This window comes from Triticum aestivum, chromosome 7A (assembly GCF_018294505.1).
Source record: "Triticum aestivum cultivar Chinese Spring chromosome 7A, IWGSC CS RefSeq v2.1, whole genome shotgun sequence".
Classification (NCBI taxonomy): Eukaryota; Viridiplantae; Streptophyta; class Magnoliopsida; order Poales; family Poaceae; genus Triticum; species Triticum aestivum.
Genome location: NC_057812.1, coordinates 5,779,404 through 5,796,475, shown reverse-complemented (window position 1 = coordinate 5,796,475; position 17,072 = coordinate 5,779,404). Strand labels below are relative to the sequence as shown.

The 17,072-nt window shown below is 45.1% G+C and overlaps 1 protein-coding gene across 1 annotated transcript; it reads right to left on the bottom strand.

Moving 5' to 3' along the window:
• Positions 1-2,108: 2,108 nt before the first annotated feature.
• Positions 2,109-16,637, bottom strand: LOC123152730 (uncharacterized). Its single transcript, XM_044572211.1, has 4 exons — positions 16,033-16,637; positions 4,494-4,751; positions 2,714-3,645; positions 2,109-2,620 (listed from the first exon to the last, which is right to left on the bottom strand). The coding sequence occupies exons 1-4, from the start codon at positions 16,286-16,288 to the stop codon at positions 2,135-2,137; spliced, it is 1,932 nt and encodes a 643-aa protein (XP_044428146.1). The 5' UTR covers positions 16,289-16,637; the 3' UTR covers positions 2,109-2,134.
• Positions 16,638-17,072: the final 435 nt, after the last annotated feature.

Here is a 17,072-nt window from a genome sequence, read left to right as displayed (position 1 = left end):
ACTTGATGCATCCTCGATCCCTGTGCTCCAACAGGCGATGGTACGGTTCAACCAACTCCGTCCGCCTGAAGACGCACCGGACACCAGCGCTGGAGCACGGGAGGGACCTCGACAGCCAGTACCCGGCGAGCTACATGGAACAAGATTACATCCACGGACAGGTGTGCTTGTTCAGCAATTACTATTGGCTAGTTCTTACATGAACATGCATCATGCCAGGGCAACATGGGATGTGGAATACATCCACGATCCTAGATCGATTCCCGCCGGTGCACACGATGGCCTCCATCATCGAACCCACGGCCAGACGGGCCTCCATCGCCAGTCGTCATCTACGTCAAGACGAACAACTACACCGACCGATCTGCAACTGCATCGACTACAACATCGACTACAGGGCTCTCGAGGGATCCGGCTACGCATTCTTCGACGACACGCACCGGCCGGCTACGAGCCGGCTTTGGCATCTCCACGCGACGCGACTCCTACGAGGCTACGATCTACATCAAGCGCCCCATCGTCGAACCAAGCGACTGCACCGACCCATCTGCACTGCATCTAGCCGAACCACTTCATCAAGCTGTACGACTACATCAAGAAAAGAAATAAGTCTAAGCCGAGCACATCTACGGACCCGACATGCACCATCCACACGCCAAGACAGTGTGGAAAGCGTGCAATTCTTCATCGTCTTCTTCAACACGACACGGCATCGACACCCGTCGCCACGAGGGACGCCTCCAAGCGACGCATCATTGTTGACACGCCGTTGCATCGCCGACACTTCATCGCCAAGGTCTTCATCAACGTGGTCTTCATCACCATCATCGTCAACACACTGCCGCCGCCTCGTCCACAAGATGGACACTTAGCGTCCTCTGACAGATTTTTCTGCAAGACGCGACCTCGACGACGGCAATGACCGCGTCACGACGACGGCATCTTCCGCGTCATCCACGATGGCACGACTGCATCGACACGGCGTCACTACAGTGACGACCCTACACGGCCACACGGTTCTGGCAAAACCGATGTGTGCTCGATGGGCTTCCTCCGGTCTTGGCAAAATCGGTGGACTCATCGCCGACGGCACCCTCTGACATCCGCAAGGTGCATCGTCCACGTCTGCAGCTCCGTCATAGTGCATTTTTTTTTGCGCCTCCGGCTTTGTGCGGCTTCATCATCCACGACGACCACACCATCGACCATGACTACCTCGACCACGGCTACATCATCATGATCGGCTACCTCGACATTAATGGCTACGTCTACAGCAACTCATCAGCAACAACTCCAGTCAACAGCGTCCGCCTCGTCACTTGCGTCCACGACACTCCCGCTGTGACTGCGGGAGGGAATAGAGGAGAAGGCAGGAAGGCACCAGAAGGGGACGCAGTCACCGCCTAGGTGCCAACCCATTAGAGACGCAGTTGAAGATGGCGCAACGAAGAAGAAGACAGAAGCGCAAGACTTTAATTCAGTCGCAATCTTCCGCTTCATTCCCGCTACGACTGATGGGGGATGTTAGAATACATATTGAGTTTAAAGATAGAGATAAGGAGATAGAGATCGAATATGTTTAAACATATTATGTCTTATCTTGTACTCCAAGTCTTTCCTCCCCTCACGATGTACTCTATATATACCCCTACGAGGGTCAGATCACAACTTGATATTAATCATCCTACATTTTCCACATTGACAATTACCAGATCTTTGCTAGATGTATGTATAAAGGGATTCTTGTTAGAAGTGCACGTTCAAAATTCAGTTTATTCAAAGGTCGGTCATTATAGATACTTCTCTAGGCACAAAAAGTACATACAAACTAGGGAGTCCTCTCTCAACAAAGGATGAACACAAACAGAATAATGAGCCCTAGCAGCCAATGTAACATAGCAGTATTCCACACAAAGTATGAAGAAGATGAAAATCCAAACTTGCATCAAACTCATTAGGTTCAGCATCGTGCCGTTTGGCCCTTCACCCTGGTGAGGAGAGTGCGTGCAGTGTCTTCCTGCGAAACATGTACGCATCGGCGATGTTAGAGATCAGAACAACGAACCATGGAAGAAGGTATTCGTTGAGCCAGCAACGCTTAACGTTAGGGCTCGACATCAGCCAGTGACGATCTCTAGCCCATGAAAGGGGCAGAGCGGCTGCTATGATGTGCACCAGGACGCGGCTCTTTCTCCAAAATGACATTGGCCGGCGCCAACGTGAAAGCGGATGATGGTGGCGCTGTTTGCCCCGATGCTAAACTTCGCTTGACGGCCTCAATTAGATCGGGCCACATTTCCATGACCTGGGCTGTCGCCATGGCTTTGGCTTTCACCTCGACTTCCTCTCTCATTTCTTCTTTAAGTTCTTCTCTCATTCCAGCCAATCTGGATTCGAAACTAGCTCGGCCGGCTCTCCTTCTCTGCCTTGCAAGCTCGCGGTCTTCGGGATAATGCGTGTCCCATTTTTCGTTGAGCCCGACGCCGTTCACACGACCATAAGCCGGCCTCGTTTTCGGGTCCTTGCCGAGCACCACGTTGATCGACCTGTTCAGAGGGTCATCCCACATTGCCGAGCACTCTGACTCCTGGGAGCTTTGAGATTCCACATGATACTGCCTCTACAATACGGAGGTGACAGTTTAGAAATGTGACTACTTGGAAAGGAATCTACTTAATTAGCATAACAAAAAATAAACAGGTTAATCAATTACCAGGAGTTCCTTGACTTTCGCCGTTTTCTCGTCCAATACCCATGCCTTAGTCGCTTCATCATACTTGCACCGGCCCCTGATGTAATCATTTTCACGTGGGTTTTCAAATTCCTTGAAGGGGTTTGATATGCCTGCTGCAGCAAACTCAGCGTCCTGCTTGTCCCACTTCGGCTTCTTCCCTAGGTAACCACGGCTTCCAAGGGTGTGGTGACCAATGTTCCTTGCCCGCATTTCCTTCCCCCATTTTTCCATCTCCTTGACTTCAGGGGTCTCGCAGTGCTGCTTGAACAGGTTCCAGTCCTCCTCAGAAACCGAAGGCCACTTCTTTTTTATCTCGGTTTCGTAATCTTTCTCAAGGTATTCGCTTTTGGCTTTGGATTTCCATGTACTCAAAAGCTTGGTCCACTTGCAGAGGGCTGTGTTATTTACCGGAGTGGTCTCGTCTAGGGACTCATCCGGGAACTTGTAATGAGTGTGCAGCTTCGATATGAGGAGTGCTCGCAAATTCTCGTTGGCTTTCGACCTGAGATTGGTTTCGTTAATGCTCACGGTTTCGCGAAGGATGCAGCCTAGGCCATTACTGTAACCTTGTTCGGCCTTCTTGGGACTAAGAGGTAGACCCGCCTCAGACACTCGGTTGATGACAATCCTATCGGTGCTAAGCATGTTTGGGCGCCTAGGTTTCCGTTGCTTTTTAGGTTGTCCAGCTGCCTGGTCCCCTTGGCCGGTCCCTTCGTCGCGATCGGTCGCATCTTCAGGATTTGCGGCGGTGCAGGACTCATCATGAACAGTGGATGTGTAGTCGTCCTGCCCATCTGTGTATGTGCCCAAGGCGTCTGGGCCACCATGACGTGATGACGGTTCTACAGCTTCATCGCCCGCGCTTATCGTCCGCGAAGAAGAGGCTGCAGCGGAGTCGTTTCCAGACATATCTGTAAATTGTCAAATAAAAGAATTAAGCTACACAAAATGTAACTACATATAAAAATGCTATAGAATTACTAAAAATATCTATAAAATCTATAATTACTGAAAGATTCTATGAACTAAATATTTGCTAGGAACTAGAATTAAAAATCCCCCTGTTAGACCTTGTACAATGCAAGACGCTTAGGGGAGGTGCTTAGAGAAATAAACCAGTCTTTTTTTAAGCACTGGTGCTTATTTATAGAGGGTAGACACTTAATTAGGCGTCTCTCCTGTAGAAAGAGGCACTGGTGCTTCGAAAAAACCCGGTCTATTTTTCTAAGCACCTCCCTAAGCACCTAGCATTGTACAAGGCCTTATGGGATTCGATTCTTCTTGGGTTATCAATGGCTTAACCATATAATGCTCTGCAGGTGTCACAGCTGGGACAGATAGCAATCAGTTGGGCTTTGGGCTATAAGGATGTTATTCCATCTAGTTTCAGTAGGCTACTAAGACTTGTCATGTCCATATCTTTAGTTGAAGATTTATCTACAGCTTCAAGTAGTGGGACCTAATCATGAACTAGATAATCTCATTGCAAGAGATTTTCTGGATAACTCCTGAGGAAATAACTAGCAGCAGTTATGATAGCCCTTTTCACCAAAAGTACGAATTAGGGGGGGACTTACAATCTAGTGACGCCTCCATGTGAGTTGGTTTTTTGTCACCCTGTAACCCTAGACATCTATGCCTACACCTCTACCAGTGTACAGCTACAGGTCTCTAGGTAATCTATTTGGTGATTACTACTACCGATGCAATGCGGGACTAAAAAGATTTATTTACAGTGGTAGTACAGTCTTCCACTTACCGGAGCGGCCATTGGTCGGGGCCTCCCCCCTGCTTCCACCGCGTGTGAGTTGAGTGCGCTGCAACGACGGCAACGCAGTCTCCAACGCGCATGCCTCCCTCGCCCTCCTCCTCGTCATTCGCGGAACGACGACAACAAGGTCTTGGATGTGCACGCCTCCCTCGTCCTCTCCGTTCGCTGCCTTTAACTGCATAACATCATTGTGTACTGAACTTGCCAAATGCTGGAATCTGCTCTCGACATCCTCATTAACCTGACCTGTAGAAACACCATCAATTGGGCATTTCAGTAGAACATATACTTCTGAATATAGATCATGAAAATTTGTTAGCTTAAAGAAAATCTAGAGTCCACGTTTTCAACTGACTCGGGAGCACCATCACTTACAAAAAGCACAGACCAGCCGACCTTGCGTGCCCAGCAAATTCTGTGTGACACAAGGGCTTGACTTAATGATATAAATACCAATACATATTCATACATAGGACCCCTCCTTGATGCTATAAGCACCACTAACCACACTGCCAGAGAATACGTAGCTTCCTCATGTTGACACCTGACTTTTGGCATGATACAGAGTGAAAGGGTTTTCAGCATGAGAAAGTTTCATATCGTCGAGTGGAACGACTTTGATGTTTAGGCTATCGCCATTCAACCTCATCTCAGTGGCCGAAGCTGTATTCCGAGTGACAAAATTTAATGTTCCGAGTGTTTTTCAGCCGATTACGTCCTCAATATGACCTTAGATGAAGGAGTGCTCTAAAGGAATTGTCTTCGTCTCGTCGAGACGATCGATTTTCATATATAATTTGTCTCAATCCGAGGTCATATGCAAAAGTTATAGTCAATACGGTCTGGACAGGCCAGAGACCAAAATATTACGCTTGACACCAGACACATGTTGATGAATGTCTGATGCAATGCGTGAGCAATTCGGCCTTCAAGACGGCCTTCAATTGAAAAACCTTCAACACGGAAAAGTTTCGTCTCGTCGAGCCGATTGATTTTCGTATATAATTCATCTCAATCCGAGGTCGTATGAGGCCTGGAGAGACAAATCAAGATCAAGCTATGTTTTCAGTTGGAAAATCCGAGTGAAGAGTTTACCGTCCGAGTGAAAGTTTACGGTCGAGTGAAAATATAGTCATCCAAGTGGAAATATGGTCATCCGAGTGACATTGTCCTCCAGGTGAAAATATTCCGAGTAAAAAGTTTACCGTCCGAGTGAAAGTTTACGGTCGAGTGAAAATATAGTCATCCCAGTGGAATTATGGTCATCCAAGTGACATTGTCCTTCAGGTGAAAATATTCCGAGTGAAAATTATATTCCGAGTGAAAAACTCTAAACATCCGAGTGAAAAGTCCAGTCAGATGATCCAAGTGAATGACTCCGAGTGGATGAGCTCGGATCCGAGTGAAATTGAACATATGCCTGAAAGTTTATCAAGATGACCTCGGATGAAGAAGTGTTAAATACAGAAGTTGTGCGTATCATCAAGATGGTAAACTTTGATTTTGGAGTCGTCATCATCAGAGATAGTATATGCCCTACAAATTCACTACGAGACTCGGATAATCCAGTCTACCGCAAGACAAAGTCCGACTGGAAGATAAAGATGACCTCGAAAAGTATTCAAGATGGCCTTATTTGAAGAAGTGATCAACATGAGAGTTGTTCGTATCGTCGAGGCACACGAGTTTGATATTTGGGCCATCTTGATCGGAGATCATATGCAAGCCCGGTGGCCCGCGCAAGAAGGAAGACAGAGTTTGGGCCAGATTCAGACTTAATCCGAGTTGGAATATAATTAGGACTCTAGGACGTGAATTGATGTAATTTTTTCTTATAAGGAAAGCCTAGATGAATCCTTTACTTGTACGGGAAGTCCAGCCGCCTCTTATATATGTTGGGGGTAATGGCCGATTGAACAACACACAATCGAACAAATCAATATACTACTTTTTCATCTACGTTTTATCTCTCCACCGTTTTTCTATCTCGTTCTTCGCTGTTCTTCGTGTTTGAGAGCTGCGAATCCCGAGGCTCTAGGGGCGAGCGAATCGACCTAGGGCAACCCATAGCCGCCGCACTCCCTGACGGGGTCCCTCCCGGGGGTGTGGGGTTTTCGGGTCTGCAAAAGCGCCCGTCAACTGTCTTGCGTATCGTGCTGTCGGTCGGGTCTCCTTCGACGTGAGCTACGGTGCATCACCCCCGGCGTCGAGGGTACACGTGACGTGTTCGTGTGTCAACACACTTTTTGGCGACTCCGCTGGGGAACGAAGATCAATCGTCATCATCCACCATGTCTGATATTCCCAAGCCATCTGAGGTAGACGCCGATAACATCATTAAGCCCAGTCTTGATGAGATATCGGCCGATCATCGCCAAGTTTATGAGGAGTAAAAGAAGGCACGCGAGGAGAAGGACCTGCAGGAGTTCCTTGCAAAATTCAAGAAAGATCGCCAAGGCAACATCACTCCGATTGAAGAAATCAAGTTCCCTCCTCTTCAAACTGAACAGGTTAAACCTTCTGTAAGTACTGCCTTTTCTCCTAAGCAGTGGGCTGAGATTGAAAGTCGTATTGCTGATGGTAACAATCTAGTCTATCAAACTTTCATAGAAAATACTAATGCTCAGAAGAATATATCTCAATCGTCTAGTGGTAATGGTGGTGTAGCTGCTAGTGTGCAAAACCCTAATCTGTCTTTGCCCATCTCATCGGCGCCTCCCGTGCCGATGACTTATTATCCTACCCAAACAAATCAGATTGTGGTTGCACCCATTAATCCTATTATGAGTATGCCAGGTTCGGTGGCAACGCCGAACCAAACCCTACCTACAGCTACATCCACTCGACCATTACCAAATTATGGGTCGACGTACATGCCACAATTCCTACCTACAGCTAGTAACCCTGCTCCTCCTATGCCACTGCCACAAGCTTCATCGTCCACTATGGATGATGGTCTAGCTAATCTTAGAGAGGAGATGGCTAAAATGCTTCGAGAGAATTTTGGAGTTGAGTTACCTCGGAATCGGATTTACCAAAAGCCGTACCCCGAGTACTTTGATGCCATCCAGTGCCCTCCAGGATATAAAATTCCAGATTTTGTTAAATTTAATGGAGAAGGCACAAAAACCACATGGGAGCATGTTAGTCAATATTTAGCACAATTGGGTGAGGCAGGCTCATTGAATGAATTGAAAGTGCGTTTATTTCCTTTATCATTAACTGGTACCGCATTTTCATGGTTTTCTTCTTTACCCCATGGTTCCATTCGGGTTTGGTCGCAGCTAGAGCAGAAGTTTCATGATCACTTTTATAGTGGCGACAATGAACTCAAGTTGTCACATCTAACATCGGTTAAACAGAAGCATGATGAATCGGTCTCCGATTACGTCAAGAGATTCAGAGAAACAAAAAACCGGTGTTTTAGTTTGGTGATAACCGAGAGGGACTTGGCAGACCTAGTGCTGAGTGGTTTGAGAACTCCCATTAGAGAAAAACTAGAAGGCTACGAGTTCTTAAATATCAACCAAGTCTTACAAAGGGCTTTGGCTCAGGAAAGCCGAAGCAAAGACCTCAAAGAAGTGCATAGGTACAAAGCCGATCGTCCAAAGATGAATATGGTGGAATATGACAGTGATCACTCGGATGATGGGGGTGATGTTTTTTCTACTGAATTTGTTTGGCCATCTAAAGCCAAACCCTTTACTTGCAATGATCTGAAACCGATTCATAAGAATCGTGATGAAGATATGAAGTTTACTTTTAACATTGCTAAGTGTGATAGAATATTTGATGCTCTGTTGCAGGCTAAGATTATTAGAATATCTCATACTTTACCGCCGTTTGAAGAGCTAAAACGGCGTGCTTATTGCAAGTATCATAATTCTTTTTCTCATGCTACTAACGATTGCAATGTTTTTCAACGACAGATACAATCGGCCATTAATGACGGACGATTGAACTTTTCTGAGATGCAAGTTGATAAACAACCTTTTCCAATGAATACCATGGGTTTGGAGGGGAAGAAACTACTCATTCGGCCGGAGGTAGCCGAATCTGCTAATAAAGCTAATGTCATTGTTGGTGAGCCCAGGAAAGACAAGGAGGACAACAAGGTCTTGGGGAGACAAGTTGTGCTTGATAAGCAACCCGATGGCAAGGAAGTGATCAAAATCACCATCAAGAACCCTACACTCGGGGGGCAACCGCAAGTGCAAGAAAATGCTCGTGTTAAATTTGTCAAGCCCAAGAGTCCGGAAGTTGGCAAGTGGAAGAAGAATGAAGCTAAAGTGCAACGCAAGCAGATCAAGCCAACTTTTGATATGTTGTTGTCCAAGTATGCTAACCACTCGGCCGGTTCTAGTTTCAATCGACCGACTCATCTGAAACGACCAAGGTCACCATCAGCTGATATGTTCAGTCAGTATACAAAACCGAGTGGACCAAGGGCGCAATTTCCAGGAGAGTATACGCAATCTGTTTGGGATCGACTTGACTACTCATATAATGGCCGACTCAACATCGGTGACTATCAGTCGGCTGGTCAAAATATGCGACCGAGTGGAAATTATCCGAGTGTAAGAATGCACCCAGGTGGAAGTCATCCGAGTGAATTCCATCCGAGTGGATTCCATCCGAGTAAAAAGGTGCGCTCGAGTGGAAATTTCATGCATCTGGAAAGTCGAAAAGAATGGCGTGTTAAATCACCAAGTGTTGCAGCAATTGAGTCGGCAAAAGGCAAGGAGAAAATGGATGCCGACTCACTTATCTTGGGCACCGAAACATTCGCCATACAACAGCCGATTGTGCATAGCAATCCGACTGAGCCGATACTTGCTATCGCGCCAAAGCACTCGGCCAATGACCATGAAGCAAGCACCAGCCAGGTAAAAACGAGAGATCCTAAATACACTCAGCCAAAGTGGTGTCCTCCAGGGCTAACAAAGACACAAAAGAGGAAACTACAGAGGTTAAGGAGTCAAGAGATGGCAGAAAAGGAGGCCGAGAAACAAAGGGATAAGTTGTTCAATGACACTCGACCCATGGTTCCAGCAAAACAAGTGTGGAGGCCTAAACAAATAAAAGATACAATAGCTTCTACATCTATCACAGCAACACCTACATCACCAAAGGAGGACGATGCAACAGATATCACATCGTCTGTGACACTTCTGACTTCTCCTTCACTCGGACAAATTTCAGAATCGGTGGATGCACTCGAAGAGGAGGCTGATATGTTGGACTATGAGTCTACGCCGGTTCATGAAGGTATGGATATCAATATGGTGTATTACTTACCTGCTGAGTTTCGTGCTGTAGATGAAGAAGGGGAGGTGGCTCAGCTGGATTTTGGCCCTAAAAACGCAATATTCGAGAAGCCACAAGAACCAGTAACGCATCTGAAACCATTATATCTTAGAGGTCATATCAATGGATCGCCGCTCACTCGGATGCTTGTTGATGGTGGTGCTGTGGTAAATCTTATGCCCTATTCGGTATTCAAGAGATTGGGTTTGCCTGATGAAGAATTGATCAAGACCAATATGGTGCTCAATGGATTTGAAGGCAAAGAGAAAACTGAAGCCAAAGGTGTGATGTATGTGGAGCTTACAGTCGGAAGCAAAACTTTGGCTACTGCATTCTTTGTCGCTGAGGTGCAAAGTAACTACAACGTCATACTAGGCCGTGATTGGGTTCATGCAAACCAGTGCGTGCCATCCACTATGCACCAGTTTTTGATTTAGTGGGTTGATGATGAAGTGGAAGTTATTCACGCGGATAACTCGGCCTGTGTTGATTTGGCCGATGCATCGGTGGATTGGCAACATCCCAACGCTACTTGCTTGACGGGACGTGACTTATCAGAATTTGATTTTCTCAGCGCGACCAAGAATGGTTTTGTGCCTGTCTCTTTAAAGCTGAGTGAATGCAATCGGCTCCAATGTATGATATGTTTAAATGGATCCTAATTCCGAGTGGTTACAAAAACGTCTTGTAAAGTATCGGTCCAATGAGAACGATATGTATGAGTCTATAGAGGAGTTGGATGACATGGATAAACTTGGACAAGGTTTTACATCAGCCGATCCGTTAGAAGAAGTAAATATTGGAAATGGTTCAGTCACTCGACCGACATTTATAAACAAAAATTTAAAAGCCGATTGTAAGGCTAAGTTAATCGAGCTACTGAAAGAATATGTTTGTTGCTTTGCATGGGAATATCATGAGATGCCAGGGTTAAGCCGAGAGCTAGTGGAGCATCGGTTGTCTATAAAGGCCGGTTTTAGACCTTATAAACAATCGGCCAGAAAATTTAATCCAAAAACATATGACCGGATCAAGGAAGAGATCGGTCGATTGCTTGAAGCTAATTTCATTCGACCTTGCAGGTACGCCGAGTGGATTTCTAACATTGTCCCAGTGGAGAAGAAAGGATCCGGCAAGTTGAGAGTGTGCATTGATTTCAGAGATTTGAATAGGGCTACACCCAAAGATGAGTATCCTATGCCAATAGCCGATATGCTTATTAATGATGCTTCTGGGCATAAGGTTATTAGCTTTCTAGATGGTAATGCCGGATACAATCAAATTTTTATGGCCGAAGAGGACATGTACAAGACTGCTTTTCGATGCCCTGGTTTCCTTGGTTTATTCGAGTGGACAGTGATGACATTCGGATTAAAAAATGCTGGAGCCACATATCAAAGGGCTATGAATTTGATTTTTTATGATTTACTCGGTATCATACTTGAAGTTTATATTGATGATATTGTTGTCAAATCGGATGCTTTTGAATCTCACTTGGCCGATTTGCGTTTAGCTTTTGAAAGAATGAAAACGTATGGACTGAAGATGAATCCTTTGAAGTGTGCTTTTGGCGTGTCAGCTGGCAAGTTTTTGGGTTTCATTATTCATGAAGATGGCATAGAGATTGATCCCAAAAAGATAGAGGCTATACAGAAAGTGGAGGCTCCAACATGCAAGAGAGATATGCAAAAGTTCCTTGGCAAGGTCAATTATTTGAGAAGGTTCATAGCTAATCTGTCAGGGAAAGTTGATGCATTTACTCCTATCCTTCGGTTAAAGAATGATACTAATTTCACTTGGGGGGCAAAACAGCAAGAAGCATTTGATATGATCAAGAATTATTTGTGCACTCCTCCGGTGATGAGAGCACCCAAGCATAGGGAACCCTTCAGACTTTACATTGCAGTAGAGGAAGGAGTTATTGGTGCTGTTCTAACTCAAGAGACCGAAGGAAAAGAGCATGCCATCACTTATTTGAGCCGCCGCTTATTGGACGCAGAGACAAGGTATACATTTATTGAGAAATTATGTCTATGCTTATATTATGCTTGTACAAAACTGAGACATTATTTAGTGCCAAGTGCTTGTGTAGTAGCTTGTCAAACCGATGTCATTAAATACATGTTGCATAGGCCAATTCTTAGTGGTAGAATTGGCAAGTGGGCTTATGCTTTGATTGAATATGATTTGGCTTATGAATCTCTAAAATCCATGAAAGGCCAAATTGTTGCTAATTTCATTGTTGAGCATCGGATTAATGACAAGAATGATGATGATATGAACCTTGTTTCATTAGTGCCATGGAGATTATACTTTGATGGTTCAGTTTGTAGCAATGGCCAAGGTGTTGGTATTGTTTATATATCTCCTCATGGTGCTATTTTTGAAGCCTCATGCCGCTTAGAATATTTTTGCACAAACAATCAAGCCGAATATGAAGCATTGTTATTCGGCCTAGAGATGTTACTTGCTATAGGTGTTACGCATATTGAGGCTTACGGTGATTCGTTACTAGTAGTGCAGCAAATATCTAATGTCTTTCAGTGTTTGGACGAATCACTTAATGTTTATCTTGATAGATGTCTAGATATAATTTCTACTTTGGATTGTTTTAGCATTGCACATATATCTAGACATGACAATTGGAAAGCAAATGAGTTGGCACAGCAAGCATCTGGATATCATGTTGATCATGGCATGTTTCATATTTCTCAAAGTCCGATGTCTTGTCTTACCAGTATAGAAGAGGCCGAACCAGAACCCACTGATTCGGTCATTAACAAAAAATCTAGTGCAGATGACAATTCCGACTGGAGGAAGCCTATTGTTGCTTACTTGCGCAATCCGAGTGAAAGGGTGGACAGGGCTGTTCGGCGTATGGCTTTCAAATATACTATGAGGGATGGTGACCTTTATCGCCGAACAGTTGATGATGTTCTTTTAAAGTGCTTGGATGAGGACCAAGCAAGAGTTGCTATGGGAGAGGTACATGAGGGCATTTGTGGTACTCACCAGTCGTCTCCCAAGATGAAATGGTTATTACGATGTGCTGGGTTTTATTGGCCGACCATGATTAACGATTGCTTCAGATATTATAAAGGGTGCGAAGCTTGTCAAAAATTTGGTGATATTCAATTGACTCCTGCTGCTATGTTGCATCCTATTATCAAGCCGTGGCCTTTCAGAGGATGGGGTTTAGACTTTATTGGGCAAATTCATCCATCTTCCTCAAAGGGGCATCGGTTCGTGTTGGTGGCAACTGATTATTTCACTAAATGGTCTGAAGCAGTACCTCTCAAGAACATGACACATACGGAGGTAATTCAATTCATAACCGAGCACATTATTCATAGATTCGGTATTCCTCAAACGTTAACTACAAATCAAGGTTCATCTTTTATGTCACACCAAGTAAGAGAGTTTGCCGAATCTTATAATATAAATTTGCTCAATTCCTCTCCGTATTATGCCCAAGCTAATGGACAAGCCGAGTCTAGCAATAAAATTTTAATCAAACTCATCAAGAGGAAGATTGAGGATAATCCAAGGAAATGGCATGAGTTGTTGTCTGAAGCTTTATGGGCACATAGAATTTCAAGGCATGGTGCTACGAAGGTGACTCCATATGAGCTAGTATATGGTCAAGAGGCTGTTTTACCAGTGGAGGTAAATTTGAATGCTTTGAGAATAGCCAAACAAAATGATTTATCGGCAGTAGACTTTTATAACTTAATGATGGACAATATTGATGAGGTTGCCGATAAACGTTTGGTTGCTTTAAAGGCCATAGAGAGAGATAAGTTGAGGGTGGCAAGAGCTTACAATAAGAAAGTCAAGTTGAAGAATTTTCAAGTTGGTGATCTCGTCTGGAAAGTGATTTTGCCGATTGGTTCAAGAGATAGAAAATTCGGGAAGTGGTCTCCAAGTTGGGAAGGTCCTTTTAGGATTACAAGAGTTGTTCCCGGAAATTCATATTTGGTGGAATCAAAACAGGGGGCATTGTTACCTCGAGCTCTCAATGGCAAATATTTGAAGAAATACCACCCGAGTGTGTGGCAGGAAGCCTAAGTAGGCAATGGCCGATATACAATTATCGCCCTTAGCACAAACATGGCCGATACATAATTATCGCCCTGAGAAAAATAAATGGCCGATGGAGTGTTGACATCGTCCTTAGAACGAACACCATGCATATTATTTTTCGGCATGCAAGCTTTGCCGAAAAACAGGGGGGCATGTGTTGACACCTGATTTTGGCATGATACAGAGTGAAAGGGTTTTCAGCATGAGAAAGTTTCATATCGTCGAGTGGAACGACTTTGATGTTTAGGCTATCGCCATTCGACCTCATCTCAGTGGCCGAAGCTGTACTCCGAGTGACAAAATTTAATGTTTTGAGTGTTTTTCGGCCGATTACGTCCTCAATATGACCTTAGATGAAGGAGTGCTCTAAATGAATTGTCTTCGTCTCGTCGATACGATCAATTTTCATATATAATTTGTCTCAATCCGAGGTCATATGCAAAAGTTATAGTCAATACGGTCTGGACAGGCCAGAGACCAAAATATTACGCTTGACACCAGACACATGTTGATGAATGTCTGATGCAATGCGTGAGCAATTCGGCCTTCAAGACGGCCTTGAATTGAAAAACCTTCAACACGGAAAAGTTTCGTCTCATCGAGCCGATCGATTTTCGTATATAATTCATCTCAATCCGAGGTCGTATGAGGCCTGGAGAGACAAATCAAGATCAAGCTATGTTTTCAGCTGGAAAATCCGAGTGAAAAGTTTACCGTCCGAGTGAAAGTTTACGGTCGAGTGAAAATATAGTCATCCGAGTGGAAATATGGTCATCCGAGTGACATTGTCCTCCAGGTGAAAATATTCCGAGTAAAAAGTTTACCGTCCGAGTGAAAGTTTACGGTCGAGTGAAAATATAGTCATCCGAGTGGAATTATGGTCATCCGAGTGACATTGTCCTCCAGGTGAAAATATTCCGAGTAAAAAGTTTACCGTCCGAGTGAAAGTTTACGGTCGAGTGAAAATATAGTCATCCGAGTGGAATTATGGTCATCTGAGTGACATTGTCCTCCAGGTGAAAATATTCCGAGTGAAAATTGTATTCCGAGTGAAAAACTCTAAACATCCGAGTGAAAAGTCCAGTCAGACGATCCAAGTGAATGACTCCGAGTGGATGAGCTCGGATCCGAGTGAAATTGAACATATGCCTGAAAGTTTATCAAGATGACCTCGGATGAAGAAGTGTTCAATACAGAAGTTGTGCGTATCATCAAGATGGTAAACTTTGATTTTGGAGTCGTCATCATCAGAGATAGTATATGGCCTACAAATTCACTATGAGACTCGGATAATCCAGTCTACCGCAAGACCAAGTCCGACTGGAAGATAAAGATGACCTCGAAAAGTATTCAAGATGGCCTTATTTGAAGAAGTGATCAACATGAGAGTTGTTCGTATCGTCGAGGCACACGAGTTTGATATGTGGGCCGTCTTGATCGGAGATCATATGCAAGCCCGGTGGCCCGCACAAGAAGGAAGACAGAGTTTGGGCCAGATTCAGACTTAATCCGAGTTGGAATATAATTAGGACTCTAGGACGTGAATTGATATAATTTTTTCTTGTAAGAAAAGCCTAGATGAATCCTTTACTTGTACGGAAAGTCCAGCCGCCTCTTATATATGTTGGGGGTGATGGCCGATTGAACAACACACAATCGAACAAATCAATATACTACTTTTTCATCTACGTTTTATCTCTCCACCGTTTTTCTATCTCGTTATTTGTTGTTCTTCGTGTTTGAGAGCTGCGAATCCCGAGGCTCTAGGGGCGAGCGAATCGACCTACGGCAACCCATAGCCGCCGCACTCCCTGACGGGGTCCCTCCCAGGGGTGTGGGGTTTTCGGGTCTGCAAAAGCGCCCGTCGACTGTCTTGCGTATCGCGCTGTCGGTCGGGTCTCCTTCGACGTGAGCTGTGGTGCATCACCCCCGGCGTCGAGGGTATACGTGACGTGTTCGTGTGTCAAGACCTCAATACCTCTTCGGTACATTACTATACGCATGAGAATTTCCAACCATGTATAAAAATGCCCCTTTTATGGGATTGGATTGCTCTTGGGTTATTCATGCCTTTATTCGAAGAACTATCTACTCGACGGTTAACTACCGATGTGGAACTAGAGAGTCTTGTACTTACCGGAGCGGCCACTGGTCGGCACATCCACCCTGCTTCCAGCGCGCGTGAGTCGAGGGCACTGCGCCGAGGACAACACGGTCTCCGATGCGTGGACCCTCCTACTCCTCGTCTCTGGCACCATGACAGGATAGTTGCCTGCTGCAGCAAACTCAGCGTCCTGCTTGTCCCACTTCGGCTTCTTCCCTAGGTAACCACGGCTTCCAAGGGTGTGGTGACCAATGTTCCTTGCCCGCATTTCCTTCCCCCATTTTTCCATCTCCTTGACTTCAGGGGTCTCGCAGTGCTGCTTGAACAGGTTCCAGTCCTCCTCAGAAACCGAAGGCCACTTCTTTTTTATCTCGGTTTCGTAATCTTTCTCAAGGTATTCGCTTTTGGCTTTGGATTTCCATGTACTCAAAAGCTTGGTCCACTTGCAGAGGGCTGTGTTATTTACCGGAGTGGTCTCGTCTAGGGACTCATCCGGGAACTTGTAATGAGTGTGCAGCTTCGATATGAGGAGCGCTCGCAAATTCTAGTTCGCTTTCGACCTGAGATTGGTTTCGTTAATGCTCACGGTTTCGCGAAGGATGCAGCCTAGGGCATTCCTGTAACCTTGTTCGGCCTTCTTGGGACTAAGGGCTCATTCGGTTTGGAGGAAATCTAAACGTAGGAATTTGGAGTAGCATAGGAATTTGATAGGATGGCACTTGCCACCCTAAGGAATTGACTTGCCTCGTTCCTACGCACAAAATGAGCTTTGAGTGGATGTGTAGTTTCCTCCAAAAGCATAGGAAATGAATAGTATTCCTATGAAATTCCTTTACGCATTTCCTACAAACCGAATGCATATATAGGAAATTTTCCTCTGGAATCCTTGTTCCCATGTTTTTCCTATAAAAATCCTCCAAACCGAATGAGGCCTAACAGGTAGACCCACCTCAGACACTCGGTTGATAACAATCCTATTGGTGCCAAGCATGTTTCGGCGCCTACGCTTGCGTTGCCTTTTGGGTTGTCCAGCTGCCTGGTCCCCTTGGCCGGTCCCTTCATCGCGATCGGTC

What these genes read in the sequence shown, in the direction of transcription:
- LOC123152730 (XM_044572211.1), bottom strand. Translation starts at nt 16,288, where the DNA reads ATGGAAAAATGGGGGAAGGAAATGCGGGCAAGGAACATTGGTCACCAC. An exon ending in CCCGACCAATGGCCGCTCCG is followed by an intron (nt 3,646 to 4,493) that starts GTAAGTGGAAGA and finishes GACAATTTACAG; the next exon opens with ATATGTCTGGAAACGACTCC. An exon ending in CGAAAGTCAAGGAACTCCTG is followed by an intron (nt 2,621 to 2,713) that starts GTAATTGATTAA and finishes TCCGTATTGTAG; the next exon opens with AGGCAGTATCATGTGGAATC.